The 15534-nt window shown below is 48.8% G+C and overlaps 2 protein-coding genes and 1 long non-coding RNA gene across 3 annotated transcripts in view; 2 read left to right on the forward strand and 1 right to left on the reverse strand.

The window, feature by feature from the left end:
* Positions 1 to 10275, forward strand: part of LOC132523882 (uncharacterized) — a 48834-nt gene extending 38559 nt beyond the window's left edge. The window contains exon 5 of the long non-coding RNA XR_009541684.1: positions 10174 to 10275. This is a non-coding gene — a long non-coding RNA (uncharacterized LOC132523882). The remainder of the gene's footprint in view (positions 1 to 10173) is intronic.
* PNMA2 (PNMA family member 2) lies at positions 5447 to 12667 on the reverse strand. The gene is made up of 3 exons (XM_060155714.1): positions 12550 to 12667; positions 9411 to 9544; positions 5447 to 9128 (listed from the first exon to the last, which is right to left on the reverse strand). The coding sequence occupies exon 3, from the start codon at positions 8671 to 8673 to the stop codon at positions 7579 to 7581; it is 1095 nt and encodes a 364-aa protein (XP_060011697.1). The 5' UTR covers positions 8674 to 9128; positions 9411 to 9544; positions 12550 to 12667; the 3' UTR covers positions 5447 to 7578.
* Positions 12668 to 13034: 367 nt separating this feature from the next.
* Positions 13035 to 15534, forward strand: part of DPYSL2 (dihydropyrimidinase like 2) — a 115476-nt gene continuing 112976 nt past the window's right edge. Inside the window, exon 1 of the mRNA XM_060155716.1 lies at positions 13035 to 13403. Coding sequence (XP_060011699.1) covers positions 13050 to 13403 — 354 coding nt within the window. The 5' untranslated portion in view covers positions 13035 to 13049. The remainder of the gene's footprint in view (positions 13404 to 15534) is intronic.

A 15534-nucleotide genomic window follows, 5' to 3' on the forward strand; every position in this document is an offset into this window, starting at 1 on the left:
GTGATACTTGGTTATAAATTTCTATGCTTAAATACATTTTTAAAAAAAATCATGGGGGAAAAAAAAAAAATCATGGGGCTTCCCTGGTGGCGCAGTGGATGAGAGTCCGCCTGCCGATGCAGGGGACACGGGTTCATGCCCTGGTCTGGGAAGATCCCACATGCCGCGGAGCGGCTGGGCCCGTGAGCCATGGCTGCTGAGCCTGCGCATCTGGAGCCCGTTCTCCAAAGCGGGAGAGGCCACAACAGTGAGAGGCCCGCGTACCGCAAAAAAAAAAAAAATCATGAAACAGAAAAGAAGAAACAATCTTTAAGAAGCTGGAAATGAAATGGTATATTAATTCTAAGCATCTTGAAAGAAATAATAAAAAAAGAACAAAAATTACTAAAATAATGATGGAGAGGATGAACAAGTCCAAAAGCTGATTCTTTGAAAAACATAGATGGAATAGCTACACTTCTAGGAATATTAACCCAGAGATAAAGAGCAAAAACACTAACAATAGAATAAGGAGCCATAACTGTAGAAGCATTAATAATTAAAAACATCTGAATAGAACACCGACAAATTTATGCCAATACATTTTTTAAAAACTAGATAAAATGGAAAAGAATCAGAAAACTGAACTACTAAAACTGACCTCAGAAGACCCAAAACCCAAAGAGTTCAATAACCTGCCAACCACTTCCAAATATTTCTAGGTTCAGCTGATTTTAAAGGCAAATTTATACTAAATCTTGGCTGAACAAGGTTTCTTTATCCAGTGGTTTAAATATGTTATTGCCCTTTTGGCCTTCATGTTTTCTTAAGAGATGTCAGCAGTACAGTTAGCTCTCCATATCCACCTGTTCTGCATCCGTGGATTCAACCAAAGGTGGATTGGAAATATTCCAAAACAAAAAAATCCAGGTAGTTCCAAAAAGCAAAACTATTTACATAGCATTTATATTATATTAGGTATTATAGGTAATTCAGAGAAGATTTAAAGTATACGGGAGGATGTGCGTAGGTTATATGCAATTACTGTGCATATAAGGGACTTGAGCATCACGGATTGGTCCTGGAACTAATGCCCCTAGGATACTGGGGGAAGACTGTAATTCCTATGATTACGTCTCTCTATGAAATATGCCATTTTCCTCTGGCCACTTTCAAGATATTCTTGGTTTACAGTAGTTTATCTTTTGTTACAGCAGCTTGACTACGATGTGCCTATATGTGTTTTTCTTCATACTTGTCTGGGGTTGTCTGTTCCCTTGCTTATATTTTGTTTCACCCCTTGTCTGTTTCTAGGTTTTCATTTCCATTGCTCAGTCCTTTGTTTCTGGTGTAGGTTGGAAGTGTCAGGAGTTGGGGTGGAGGGAGGAGGCACGAATAGCCCTCTTGGTCTCTCTCCTTATCCCTCAATATGTATCAGGGCCCATCCCTGTGCCCTGAGGACTTCGTCTACTTTATAAACAGATTGCTCAGTTCAGGTTAACCTGCCCACTCCTGGCAAACACCACAGCCTGCCTGGTCACAGAAGTGGTACACGGGCCCAGACCCTATCCCTTGTAGTACAACTCGGATGGATTTCTAAGCCAAAACCATTCTCGTTACAGGTGGAATACATTTCAGGCCCATGCCACCGAGTGCTCTGAAGCACCAAACAACTACCAGCCAGGCTCTGGTCAAGGAGGACGAGCTCCCCCGTAGTTCAGCTGCTGATAAAATCTAGGGTCCCGGGGAGGAATATGACCTAGGGATTCCATGGTCCTGCCAGGTTGCCCTCTCAGTCATCAACTAAAAGCCCATCCAAGGCCCTGAATATGGCCTGGGGAACCTCTGCAGGCTGGGTCCTCACCCCACATGGCCAACTGTAGCCATAAACCCAGGCCAGTGACAGGGCTTGGGAGTCCAAAGGATTACTATCTTAGTTTTAGACCCATAAGTCACCTTGAAATTGGAAACAGCCCTGGAAATTCTGGATTGGTTGATAGATGTTTTTCCCGAGATGGCAACACACCCAGCCCTAGACATTTACACTTGCCTCAGGCCTATATAACAGCTTTCTACTTAGAAACTTTAAAATGTACACTAGCCACTATTTGGGTAATTTTTTTTTAATTGAAGTATAGTTGATTTACAATGTTGTGTTAATTACTGCTATACAGCAAAGTGACTCAGTTATACACATATATACATTCTTTTCCATATTCTTTTCCAGTATGGTTTACCAAAGGGTATTGAATATAGTTCCCTGTGCTATACAGTAGGACCTTGTTTATCCATTCTATATTTACCAGTTTGCATCTCACTAGCCACTATTTGGAATAGCAGGTCCCCAAGCTCAGGAAATGTCATTAAAGGCTAACACCCTTGAATGGGATATTACCAGGGAATGCATTATTTTGACCAGTCAGCAGAACTCAGTGTCCCTTCTTTTTTTTTTTTTTTTTTTGTTGTTAATGTGCTTTTTATTTAAAACAGTTTTAGATTTACAGAATTATTGGATAGAGAGTTCCTGGATATCCCACACGCACTTTCCTCTATTATGAACAATACGTACATTGTTACAAATGAACCAGTATTGATACATTATTGTTAACTAAAGTCCATACAGCATTCAGATTTCCTCAGTTATTCCCTAAATTTCTTCTTCTGTCCCAGGATCCCATCCAGTATACCACATTACATTTAGTCATCATGTTTTCTTAATCAGCATCCCTTTTTTACCAACCCAGTTTCCAATGTTTTACATATGTTCATTTACAATACAAGGTTTACTCTTGTAGAAGGAAATCCTGCCATTTGTGGCAACACGGATGCACCTTGAGGACATTATCCTAAATGAAATAAGCCAGACACAGAAAGACAAATACTGTATGATTTCATTTACATGTAGAATCTCAAAAAGTCAAACTCACAGAAGCAGAGAGTAGAATGGTGGTGACCAGGGGCTGGGAGGTGGGGGAAATGGGAACAAGTTGGTCGAAGGGCACAAACTTTCACTTAGGCAGGATGAATAAGTTCTGGAGAGCTAATGTATAGCATGGTGACTATAGTTAATAATACTGCAGTATGCACTTGAAATTTACTAAGAGAGTCTGTCTTAAGCGTTCTTACAACGCACACAACGGTAACTATGCGAGGTGATGGATGTGTTAATTAGCTTGATTGTGGAGATCATTTCACAATGTATACTTACATCAAAACATCACACTGTACTTCTTAAATATATACAACTTTTATTTGTCAATTATACCTCAATGAAGCTGGAAAAAGAAAGTTTCCTTTTGCGACAATTGCTTGTTATTTCAAGAAAGCTTCATTTTTAGTAATTGAGTTTGTTGGCAAAGCTGTTGAGCCAAAGCCAGGAGAGGCCCTCAGTGGGGCTGCCTTTAGGCCTGCAGAGCAGGGGCAGGTCTGGGACAGGATGGGACGGGGATTGGGTGGGGGGGGTGGGGGGTGTTGAGCTTCCCAGCCCTTCCCTGGGGACATCCTGCAGTGGCTCCCAGCCTGAGCACCACGGTGCAGTCTGGTAACTCCTCCCTCTGGGAACTTTTCCCTTCAAGGGGGCGGGGCCGGGGTGTGGGCAGATGGGGAAGTCTCAGCTGCCGCTGAAAGCAGCCCAGACAATAAATGGGCAGCTCCAGCTGGTGGCCTGAAAGAGACACTGAAATCCTACACTGTTTTTTTTCTCTTATGATAGAATTGACTTTGGCATACACTCTGGCGTTCCTCTGGTTTTTAAGAAAATGTCCATTTGGGATGTCAAGGACCACTCTGGCGCTGCAGAGAGCTGGGTAACGGAGGGAGGTCTGGACCAGGGACAACTCCAGGGCCTGCTAGAGTGAGAAGGCTAGCTTCGGAGAAGCCCATTGTGGGACACCATCTCCCACCCCAGGAGAGCTTCTGGATGAGTGTTAAGTCTTCCCTGGGCAAACTCAAGAAGATCCTGGTCCACACAAACAGGTGGGGGATGGGAGAGATGTCTGCCCTGATCCTGGGCCTTTAGACCGTCCAAAGATTATGCTGGTCAGACAACAACAACAAAACACACCCCGAGTGAGTTTGACAATACTTGTCTCAGATCCTCTTAACCGCACTTGTATGTTTCATCTCAGGTTCCACTCCTTCAAAACTCTACCTTCCAACGCTCTATCTTAAAAACTCTGCTTTTCCAGTCTTGCTTGTAGGTCTCCCTTGAACATGGTTTGTATTCATGAGCTTTTTCTTCCTATTTCTTGGGATAACACCCGGCCAGATTCCGTCCTAAATGCCGCATCCCCCCACCCCGAGAACATTAGTTTCTTTGCCAATGCTCTGTCCAGGCTTGTCAGGACCAAGCCACAGTGGGTGGTGCAGCAGAGTGAGTGAGGATATGCCAGGAGGGAGCAAAGGCGTTTGCAAGTGGGGAAGTGATGACGGTGAATGAAAGAGATGCTGTCACCGCTCTCCAGTCTCTCCTGAGGTGAGAGAGACTGAGCAGCTTCCACTCAAGGGACTTGAGGGCGACAGACCACCAGGAGGACCAGAGTTCAGTTGAGGAATATGGTGACAGGGTATTCTGCAGGGACTTTGATGATATAGGCTCGTTTGTTTAGGACCTCGTGGAATATCCAGTTGGCACGTTGGAGGGTCTTAAAGATCAACAGTGGGAAGAGGCACAGTGTAGTATGGACATGAGGGTAAAGGTGGGAACAGATGACCAGAGAGTCTTGGGTTTAGGACGAACAGCAGAAGACAACAGAAGGAGAGGCTTGGCCTGAAGAGGTGGGCGGCCCCTGGTGAAAAGTTAACTTCAGCAGTAGGTTATGTAATCTTGGAAGCCTCGGTCTCCAGGGTCAGGACCGGAGACAGATTAAGTACAAGGGGAGACCAATCTCCCGGAAGGTTTTGCTCAAGTGATTGGGAGAGACTGCTGGGTATTCCTCCAGACACCCATCTTATAATGGGTCAATCTGCACTGTGTACGGCCTCTGAGGAATGCTCCCTCATTGCGCTGTAGAGAAGAGGAAGAGAAATTTCGAGGGCCAGAGGCAAGAGAAATTTTATCCCCTCTATACATCTATATAGTGAAAAATGATTTCATCCAAGAAATGCAGTGTTTCACCTTTAGGTCATTTCACCCTTAGCAGAATAGAGGCTGGTGAATATATCTGTACGGTTACTTGCCTAAGCAAATGAGTTGGAGGTCTCCGAGGGAACTGGCCTCCGTCTGTCGTTTCTTGTATTTTAAAGGGGAGATCAATGACGGGTGGACTGAGCTCTCTCATCCTTGGAGACAAAGCCCAAGTATTCCCATTCCAGCATTTTGCTCTCAGGTTTTCTAGAAGAGTTCAAGACCTTTTGGTTTTAGCTTGATTTTTTAATCTTACCTCTCAATTTTTTTTTAGTAATGAAATCCCTTCTTCAAGCATAGTTTATACAGAACCACAACACATGAGGCAGAAAAAACTCAGAATTTTATTACCAGCATGTATTTATTTTATAACTTCACATTTATAACACTTTACTTTGCATACTCTGACTATATGAGAACAACAAGGCCATTTTCATGACTACAAAAAACACATGAAATCAGGGTGTACAGGATGACAGTTGTATCACTTTGGTTGAACAGTACTGAAAAATATAACTTAGATCAATGATCACAAATGCTACCTCTTTAAAGAAAATGTTTTTCTTACAATCTCAGGGTATTCTTCAGTTAAAATTATTCACGATCGGAGTGAAGAAGTTATTTCTTATAATCACTAACAATAGTCAACAATGGCTGGAAAATTTATCACAAAGATAACAGACAACAAACACTCAAACTTACCACAAGAGCCAAAACGGTGTCTAATGCAATGTTTTCACAACCTCACAGGCAGATTACATATTTACTTGTTACTGCAGGACTGTTAGAAAAGGAAGAGAGCATGCATTGGCCGGACAGTAAGCATTGTGAAAATAATAAAAAGAGTCTCGATGTACTGAGGGCTTTCTATGTTCCAGACATCACACTAAGTGCTTAAAAGGCATTATGTCATTTGATCTTAGCAGCAACCCTATTCTATTGTCCTCCCATTTTTCTGATGAGGAAACTGATATTTCAAGAAGTTAAGCCACTTGTTTATTGTACATACAAAGCTATCATGATGCTATACATCAGTTGTGTTGGAGCCTTGCCTAGCATTTAACTGCATGATGCTCATTTATGCTTGAAGCACACTTGACGTCACAGGACATGCACGGGCCTGATTTAAACACCTCTGACATGCTATGGCTTCCTTAATCTATGAAGAATTAAAATAAGCTTGGATGTGTGCTCACATATCGCCAAGGGAACCTTTCTTCCAAGGTCTGTACAAAATGAGTCAATCTGAAAACAAAAGCGAGCCTGTTGGTAAATGCCAGTGTGTTAAAATTCGGATATCAACACGCTTGTGTCTATCTGTTATTTATTAGAGATTTAAAGAGTTTAACATACATTTTCAAGATAGAACTGCTGAAAAATCCCTGCAGAACTACAAAGCACAATTTGAAAACCGTGATCACGGTGGAGAGAGGATTAGCCAGTGTCAGAGAGGTCTGGACTTCCGTCTGGGCTCTGCCACCTGATAGCATTTTGATGTTGAGGAGACCATGTAACCCATCTGAGTTTTTTTCCCTTCTCTTTTAAAATGAGCATAATTATACCACACTGGGGGTGCTGTACACATAAAATGACATATGTGTAAAGTGCCCAGAACAGAGCAGGTCCTCAGTAACTGTGAGCTCTCTTCCTCTCCTCTTTGCCCTTTGTTGCCACTAAAACTCCTCCTCTCTATCCAGGCTGGCCTGAATCCAAACCTGGCCTGCACAGCCCCATGCTCCGTCAGGCCATCCTGTGATGTCTACCCTTTCTTGAGGATGTCCCTCAACTGTGGACCTCTGTGTCCTCAGGGCCCAACACACTGCCTGGAACCATCTATCTGACACCCAGCAGAGAAGCGGGAAGTGCTTCCCAAGTAAGAAAAGAGAGAACCCTAAGATAGAGATGTCGTGCTCATTTGGCAACAATACTTCTCTTGGCTTCTATTGGCGTCGTGAACTCGTTTACATGTAAGGTTATTTAGCTTTTCATACTCGGAGGCTGTGTCCTCCCTGAGAGCAGGGCCAGGCTGGTAGGTTTATGACCGTTAGCTCTTTGAACACTGCCTCACGTGGCTTGGTACTCAGAGATGTGTACTCGGTACTCTTGCTGATGTGAGAAAGGAAAATACTTGATAATTCAAACAGCTTGGATTTTTACATAGATGACAAAAGATTTTTTTTTTTCTCACATCATTTCTTTCTTTTGGTCTATTGGCGGGTATTTAAAGGAAACCTGGTTCAGATTCCTTTAGGTACTATCTCGTATTTGGAATTTAATTTTTTGTTTATGAATAATCTATGTAGGGTCCAAAAAACTCTCAGGTATTTTTTTTCTTAGAAAGAAGAATCAAGACCGGGCTTGAATGCCTTGATTTCAACTGCATAAATTAGAGAAAAAAAAGACTGAAAAGGTCTTAGCCTGGTAGAATGCTGTCTCTCCCCGTGCGGGCTGTGGGTCCCCCTGTGAGTTGGGTTTTAGTCTCCGGCCCCGTTATCCCAGTGGCCGTAGCCATCTCCATCTTCCGGCGCTTCAGTATTCTCATTTTCAAAAGCGGCTTCTTCCTCCTCTTCTTCGCGGATTACCTTCATTAAGTCCAGGAAGCTGGGAGGAGGCCCCTGGTCTCTCAGCTCCCTAAGCCTACACCAGAGGATCTCACTGAGGCTCGCCCCGGCCATGACCTGCTCCAAGCGGACCTGGTCCGCGCTGTTCCTTGGGATGGCCCGCTTCTCCACAGCTCTCCGCAGCAGGGTTTCTAACCGTAACACGTACGCTGAGACTTTCTCTCCTTCCTCCTGATAGGTCTTCAGGTATTTCACCTGGGAGGTCCTACGACTCTCCAGGCTCCCAAACACTTGCTTAAATGCTTCCAAACACTCTTCCACACTTATGGATGGATTGTCTGCCTGGATTATGTGCATGAGGTCCAGGGCAGGGCCGCGAAGGCTTTCCACCAACCATCTTTTCTTTTCTGCCTCTGCTACCGGCCACTCTTTGACTATCTCGGTGGCCTGTTCCAACCAGATTTCAAAGGGCTCTTCCTCTGGCGCGGGCACAGCGCTCCCCGAGAACACTCTCAGTTTCCGGTACCTCATGGGGAGCAAAGGCTGAGGGGCGTGTGCTATTGCCTGTCCCAGCAGATGGGCCAATAACTCCGGTGAGACACAGGGCATGGCCACTGGAGACACTCCCTCATGCCCAAGCGCTCGGAACATTCCCGAGACCGTCTGCCCCTCTTTCTCTAGAAAGAGGTTCAATCTTTCAAGAAATTCAGTGTCCTGGTTCGGGGTCTTAAAGATCACCTTCCAGATGCCCCCCTTTCCCTGAACCTCGCTGGGGATCACGGAGACGTCGGTGTCCTCCAGAAGCTCTACCAACACAGCATTGGCATTCTCCTGCCTCCTGAATATTTTGCCAAGCACTCTATACCTGCCCAGAGACTTTAAGGTCTCCTGGAGGACCTCCTGAATCTCGGCTTCATTGCAGCCCACGGGTATCCCCATGACCATCAGTGATTTCTGATCATCCACACTCATGATCCTACACCAGTCCTCCAACAGGGCCAGCGCCATTGCCCCAGATACTGACTCGCTTGAACTCTATGGCTACAGATTCGTTTGTGGGGTAGATGGGCGTTGCCTTAGAATTGAGAATATCCTGGATGAACTTCTAAACTTATAACCCACCAGTGAACGGGTCCTAGGTCCTAGTTTTCTGTACCAATAACGCTTACTGCCCAGTGGCAAGAGCTTGGCACTTTCCGGGGGGTCTCCAGACCTGACCCAAGGTGGGTGGTTAGTATCTCAGTTGTGACAGGACCACGGCCTGTGGCTCTGCAGCCCAGTGGCTGCTGCTTCTCTCACGCAGCCACGTGGTGGGGCCGCCCCATCGGAAGCGTGTGCAAGAGCTGCTTTCACTGCCCTCTGGGTCTCTGCTGCCTCACCTCTCTCTAGCCAGTGGGGAGTCGCCTTCACTCTTGCACCCAGAACTCCTGGAGGGAAGTCTCCCAGCAGAGTGGCTTGGGCTCCTAGGGAAACAAGGCTCAGGTTTACCACACAGCCCTCTCCTTCCCGGGAAGCATCAGCACCTGGTTAGGGATGGAAGTGGGGGGTAGACCAGGGATTCTGCCTCACATTGTATTTGAGTCTTCTTTGCTTACAGTGACATTTTCGTTCTCTTGGGGACCCTCCTGCCATCAGGCTTCCCCACCATATGCTCATCAGGCATGCCAATTAATGAAGCCCCAGTTGTGGACAGGACCAAGATCTGTCCCGCGTGAAGAATGAAATCAGGAGAAATGACTAGATACCTGGTTATGCGTTCCCGAACGTTCCATGACAGCCACGGAGCTTATGTATTCTGCTTCTAGCACAGGAAGGTGTCACCCAGCTCTGCACAGTGGTGTGTCTGGGTGTCTCTCAGCTCCAGCCAAGCCAAGCCGCCCTGTATACATATAATAATAGTGTACTTTTATGACTCGGTAATATCCAATGTGAAGACTGTTAGTGCACTTATTCAAAAAGATGACAATCCTTTACAGTTTAATTAAATCTACTAAACAATATTGAGTTGCTTCATTTCTTTGATTAAAAAATCTGATTAGGGGCTTCCCTGGTGGCTCAGTGGTTGAGAGTCCACCTGCCCATGCAGGGGACACGGGTTCGTGCCCCGGTCCGGGAAGATCCCACATGCCGCGGAGCGGCTGGGCCCGTGAGCCATGGCCGCTGAGCCTGCGCGTCCGGAGCCTGTGCTCCGCAACGGGAGAGGCCGCAGCAGTGAGAGGCCCGTGTACCGCAAAAAAAAAAAAAAAAAAATCCGATTAGGAAACACTCAAACTTTTAAAATCAATTTAATATAGGTTTAGAAATATAACATATAATATACTTTAATATAATAACATAGATACAAAAATTTAATACAGGTTTAACAATTTAAAAGAATCTCAGAGCCAAATAAACTTGGAGTTATGAATTAATTCTCTTTGGTTATGCCTGGCTATGCTTTGCAAATGCATAACTAGGGGTTTCTTTTGCTATAAATGTTAAGTTAGTAACATGCTGCTTTCTTCATAGCATCTGAACTTGAATGGGTCATTTGAGGACAAAGAAAAAAAGAGGAGGCAAGTCTGTGTCCAGCCGGTGGAGACTGGGTGATGTAAAAAGGGAAGAGCGTCTATCTCCCGTTGCTGTCGTGGAGTGTGTGTTAAAGGGCTATGACCATTCTTCCCCTAAAAATCTCCATCAGTCCAAATGGGGTCCATATGCCACAGACGCCAATCTGCAGCTACAGCGGCAGCTGCTGCAGGCACATCTCCCGAGTCCTTCTGGAAGGTTGAAAGGAGGGTGCATGCCAGAGGGCGGGGAGGGCAAAATGCTAGAGAGCGTCCTCGCCCAGCAGCTCCAGGGATCTGAGTCCAGTGACACCTCCCTCCATGCCTCACGGTCCTCTTCTAATTTATGGGGGTGACCTTCCTCCCCATTATAATATTTAGGGGAAACATGAGAAGTCATAAGGCATCAGATACCCAGGAAGAAACATCTCCAAGGTCTACATAACTGTCACGCTGAAGTTAGGCTACCTTTGGGTGGCTTCTTCCTCCAAAGGCAATCTCTACCTGCAATGCAACCTTCAAATAAAAAGACGGCAAGCGAAACGTCCCTGATACACAATAAGGCCAGGATTGGAAATATTTGGATATGGGGGAAAAAATGAGAAAATCTTGTCTTTTCTCACGTAAAGATAGGATAAGTTGGAAAAGGAACCAGACATTCAGGCGGAAGACCCCCCTGGAACTGTTGGATCATTTAACTAGATAGTTACCTTGGACAAAGCATCTCAATCTCTTTCCTACCCTGGAACCCTAGAAAGTGGTTATAAGGAAGCACTCATGTCAGGGGGATACTGGGAGTAGGAAATGATGTAATTCGTGTAGAAGTCCTTTATTCAAATGCAGAGCACATCTGGTGCTAAGTCCCAGTGCCTGCCTTTGGTTCCCTCATCCCCCTGCATGCGGACATTCCTCTCTCCTTCCTCCTCTCCTTCGTATCCGTAGACTCCTGCCCACCTATCATGGTGGGCTTATCTTCAAGCTGGGATTGGTTGTCCTCCAAATTGAACTCCATTCGCCGAACTATCCCTCACAATTGTGGAGGAGGGCAGGGTGTCCGCATTTAATCCTGCCAGGGGCAAGGGAGGACAATGGTACAGAATATTTGGTTGCTCTGCCCGGCGCGACGCTCCTGCGGTCAACAGTTTCCCAGCCCAAACCCGCCCTGGCTACTGAGCATGCCCAGAGCTCCTATTCGAGCCAGCCAAGGGATGTGCATCATTTCTGCGGGGTTTTGCCACTGTAGAGAGAGGGGCGGGGCTGTAATCCACCCTGGACAGGGACTGAGACGTGGAAAATACACGGGGATAGGAGTAAGCAAAGGAGGACCCTCAGAGGCCGTGTTACTGTCATACATCAAGATGCCTTCTGATGCCACCAACCCGGTGGCTGCGGCCGATCTACTCGCGCAGACACAAGTCCCCATACATCTTTCCTCTTCTCGGCCTCGCACAACTCAAGGCAGTCATCACCCCATCTCCTTTCCCTGCCCTGGACGCACGCGCACTAACGCCCCAAGCGCTCGGCTTCTGGCAACCTAGGAAACCCCGTGGCTCTGGCGCAGTCCTATACAGGGGCGGTGGAACGAGGTGGGGCGCCCCGGGCGCCGAGAAGGGCTGGAGATTTGGGGAGTGGGCTTCAGTGTGTACCGTCCCCCCTTCTTTGGCGGGAGAGCGGGGCGGAAGGTCCCAAAGGAAGACATTCTGCTGGGCCCTGCTTGGCGTACTGGCACAATTACGGTAACCAGCGCCCTCGGGCAATATAGCGGGGCTGCGTCCTACCTCACTATACACCTAAGGCGCCGTGCTGGGCTGGAATTTGCAGACTTCACGCTTTGCTACACTCGCACGGACCGCAGACCTCGGTCTCTCTCTCCACACCCACCCCCTCCGTATTTGCTACGCCCCTGTGTCTCTCCCCGCCATGCTGCGCGCCCCCTACCACCGTGGGTGCAGTTAAGTGAGGACCTTGTTTCAATCTCTGCTCCCAGTAGCCCACCAAGGCCCGTGGTTAGACTGAAGCTTTGGTGTCCGCGCCTCGTGTGGTCCCCACGTTGCCGCGCGGCCTGCGCCATGCCTCCCCCACCTTCAGCGCCGCCCCTTCCTCTGTCCCCCACGCCGGTGTCCTGGCGCCTGCCAGTGTGTGCCCCTTTCCCCATCCATCATCTCACAGCCGGGGTAAGAGGGAGGGAGCGCTCCCCACGGTGAACCCTCACCGCTGGCCCACCTCCGCAATGCGGTGGGGGAGAGGCGCCTGGGCCAGGCAGGTCTGGGAGCGGGGCGCAGGGGCCAGGCACTGCGCCCCACGATCTTCGCCCCCGCATGCCCTGCCCCATACTCACCCTGGCGCCAACAGCGGTCAGCGGGCCCTCAGCTCCGCATCCATTAGCCGGTGGTCTGGCAGCTTCACTTCCGGAGCGCGGGGCTCTCGGCTGCGCGGCCCTCCCCTGCCTCCCCGCCTCTGCGCTCCCCTCCCCGGAGCCCCGCCCCGCCCCCGCCCCGCCCGCGCCTCCCTCCTCCCGCAGCTGCCGGGAGCTGGCAGCCTCTCCGGTCTCGCTGCCGCAGCGGCCACCCTCCCAGACCCAACTTTGCTGCTCGCCAGAGCTCGCGCGGCGGCGGCGGGGGGCGTGGGCAGGGAGGGGAGAAAGCGGGGTCAGGAGGAGGGACCGGGAGGGGTGGGTCGCTCGCTCGCCAGCCCTCCTTCCTTTCTGTACACCTTGCGGGAGGCAGAGAGCGGCAGCCGCGGCAGCAGCCGGGGGCTTGGTGCATAGAGACAGGCAGACTTAGGGACCGGCAGACGGACTGACGGACGGAGAGGACCCTCCCCAAGCCTCCCCACGCCATGGCCGAGAGGAAGCAATCCGGGAAGGCGGCAGAGGACGAAGAGGTCCCTGCCTTTTTTAAAAACCTGGGCTCAGGCAGCCCCAAGCCTCGGCAGAAATTCTGTGGCATGTTCTGCCCGGTGGAAGGGTCCTCGGAGAACAAGACCATCGACTTCGACTCGCTGTCGGTGGGCCGGGGCTCGGGGCAGGTGGTGGCTCAGCAGCGGGACGTCGCCCACTTGGGCCCGGACCCGCAGCCGCCGTACTCCCGGCAGGGCCGGCGCGCCGGCGGGGAGCCATCTGTTGAATCGGGCCGGAAGGTGGAGATCCGGCGGGCCTCGGGCAAGGAAGCCCTGCAGAACATCAATGACCAGGTTGGTACGGGTGGGAAGCGGTGTTTGAGACAGAGGATGGGGCGTGGGGATCGCCCCTCCCTCGCCCCCTTCCAGTTCGGTGGAGAACCGAGGATCCCAGCGTGCCCACCGTCCTGCCCTGCCTCGAGTATTGCTTCCCTGCATGTGCATACGCACCCCACCCTACCCGGCCCTGCGTGCAGGGTGCCGAGGGGCTCGGGCTCGCTGGTGGGCGGCTGTGTGCCCACAAAGGCTGCCCGCGCCTCCCTGGGCCTGGGAAGGAGGGGGTGGGGGTAAAGGATGGGCCTATCTCCGGCTGGGGGGGGGCGGTGGTGTCTCATGGTTGGAGGGGGAGGGGATGGGCCGCGGTTCCATTCTTCTTAAATCCTCCCGGGCGGCTTCCAATTGCAGCTGCGGCTGGCTGCCCCACCCTTTTTCGATGCAGCTCCGAGCGTGCAGTGGAGGGTTCGCGTACAGGCCGGCGGGCTCCCCGGGGGTCGGGAGGGGCGGGGGCCTCGACGGCTGCTCCCCGCCGCGCCCCGCGAGCTTTCCCAGCGCTTCTCCTCCGGCGCCCTCCGCGCTCGCGGCCCAAGCTCGTAGGCAAGGACCATGGTCAGCGCCTCCCCGGACCGCAAGGGAGAATCTATCTCAGCACCCTGACTCCTGTTCGCACTGCGAGAAGAACCCGAGAGGCAGTGGAATCACGCGAGGAAACCGCGACGCTCCTAAATAGCCCATGTGGAGAACAAAGTTCCGCTAAGTATCTCAGCAAGGGTTTCCCAGAGCGTTCCCCCCGGCCACTATTTGGGAGGGGCTTTGGGGATGGGGACTGCGTGGATTATATTCAAAGGGTGAAAAGAAAAGAAAAGGGAAAAACCCTCACATTTTGAATAGACTGTCACAGATGGATTAGACCCCCCCTATACTATGTTAATGAGGAAACAAAGAAGACCAATTTGGTAAACCTAATTTCAGAAGATGTTTATCTCTGGCAAATATGTACAGTGTGCATTTTAAGTCTTCTAATACCACGTGTTTTTTTCTTTATCAGGGTGACCTTCATACTTGTGCAATTTTTTTCCCCTCAGTCTTAATTTCTAAGTGATAAATTACAGTGTGAAAGGTTTCAGCACTTGTTTGCTGTTTATCTCCCATGCCCGTTGGTGAAGACAAGAAATCAATGATTGATTATTTATTGAATACCTATTGTGTGCCTTCTTTTCTGGGTAAGGTGAAGGTTAGCTATTAAAAGTTCAATGTGATTTCTTCTTAAGGGTCTTCCAGAGTAGTTGGGCGTGGTCTGTACCTATCCACCGAGTGACAATAAGTGCATTTAGGTTGTAGGCTTACAGTGAACTCATCAGAGAACAACTAAGGGTTGATGACAATGGTTTGAACACGTTACTGTTTCGGGATGTGGCACAGTGTTTTGCAGCTTTTGACTTTTATAGGATCAGTTCTAGGAGAGACAAACCATTTGCTGTCACTTTCAAATGACAGCTACTTAATTGATTACTTAATTGATTCCTCCTCCCTCAGCTCTGTCCTCTGATTTATGCACATGGGAAGGAGGTACCTGCTACCCATATTTCACTATGAGTCAACTGGGAGAACTTAATCCAAGAAGTCACTTTGTTTCAAGTGATCAGACAATCAAAGTAGAAGTTCCTAATAATGTGACTTATACTGAAAGCTGAGTGATGTGAAATACACTGGGTGAGGACCACACCCAATGAGTGATTGTATAGCATACTGGCTGTGTAATACCCTCATCTTCAACTAGTTGTGATGGTAATTCTAATGTCCTAAAGGAAGCAGAAAAATGCCTTGAGATAAGGAAGAAATCATCTAAAAAATGGCAAATCAGAGGGCAGAAGTGGAAAGTGACCGCCTTTCTAATGATGGCAGGGAATTAAAACTCAAGTTTGAAAGGCAGAGTTTCACTGGTCTGAATAACACATCTCTTTTCCTGCCCATTTAGAAGCTTGGATATTTGATCATCAGAGCTGCTTGTTTGAACGCTCTCTGAATTTAATAGAAATTCTAAATTGTAGACCTAGGGCACGTGGAGGGGGAGGTTTGAAGAGGAAATGCCCAACCAATACCCCAGGCAGCTGTAGCCTCTGCAAACCCACATTTGCTTTAGGTATCC

This window comes from Lagenorhynchus albirostris, chromosome 7 (genome assembly GCF_949774975.1).
Source record: "Lagenorhynchus albirostris chromosome 7, mLagAlb1.1, whole genome shotgun sequence".
NCBI lineage: Eukaryota > Metazoa > Chordata > Mammalia > Artiodactyla > Delphinidae > Lagenorhynchus > Lagenorhynchus albirostris.

Bases quoted from the DNA above. Each gene is read 5' to 3' on its own strand.
- PNMA2 (XM_060155714.1), bottom strand. From the start codon at position 8,673: ATGGCGCTGGCCCTGTTGGAGGACTGGTGTAGGATCATGAGTGTGGAT.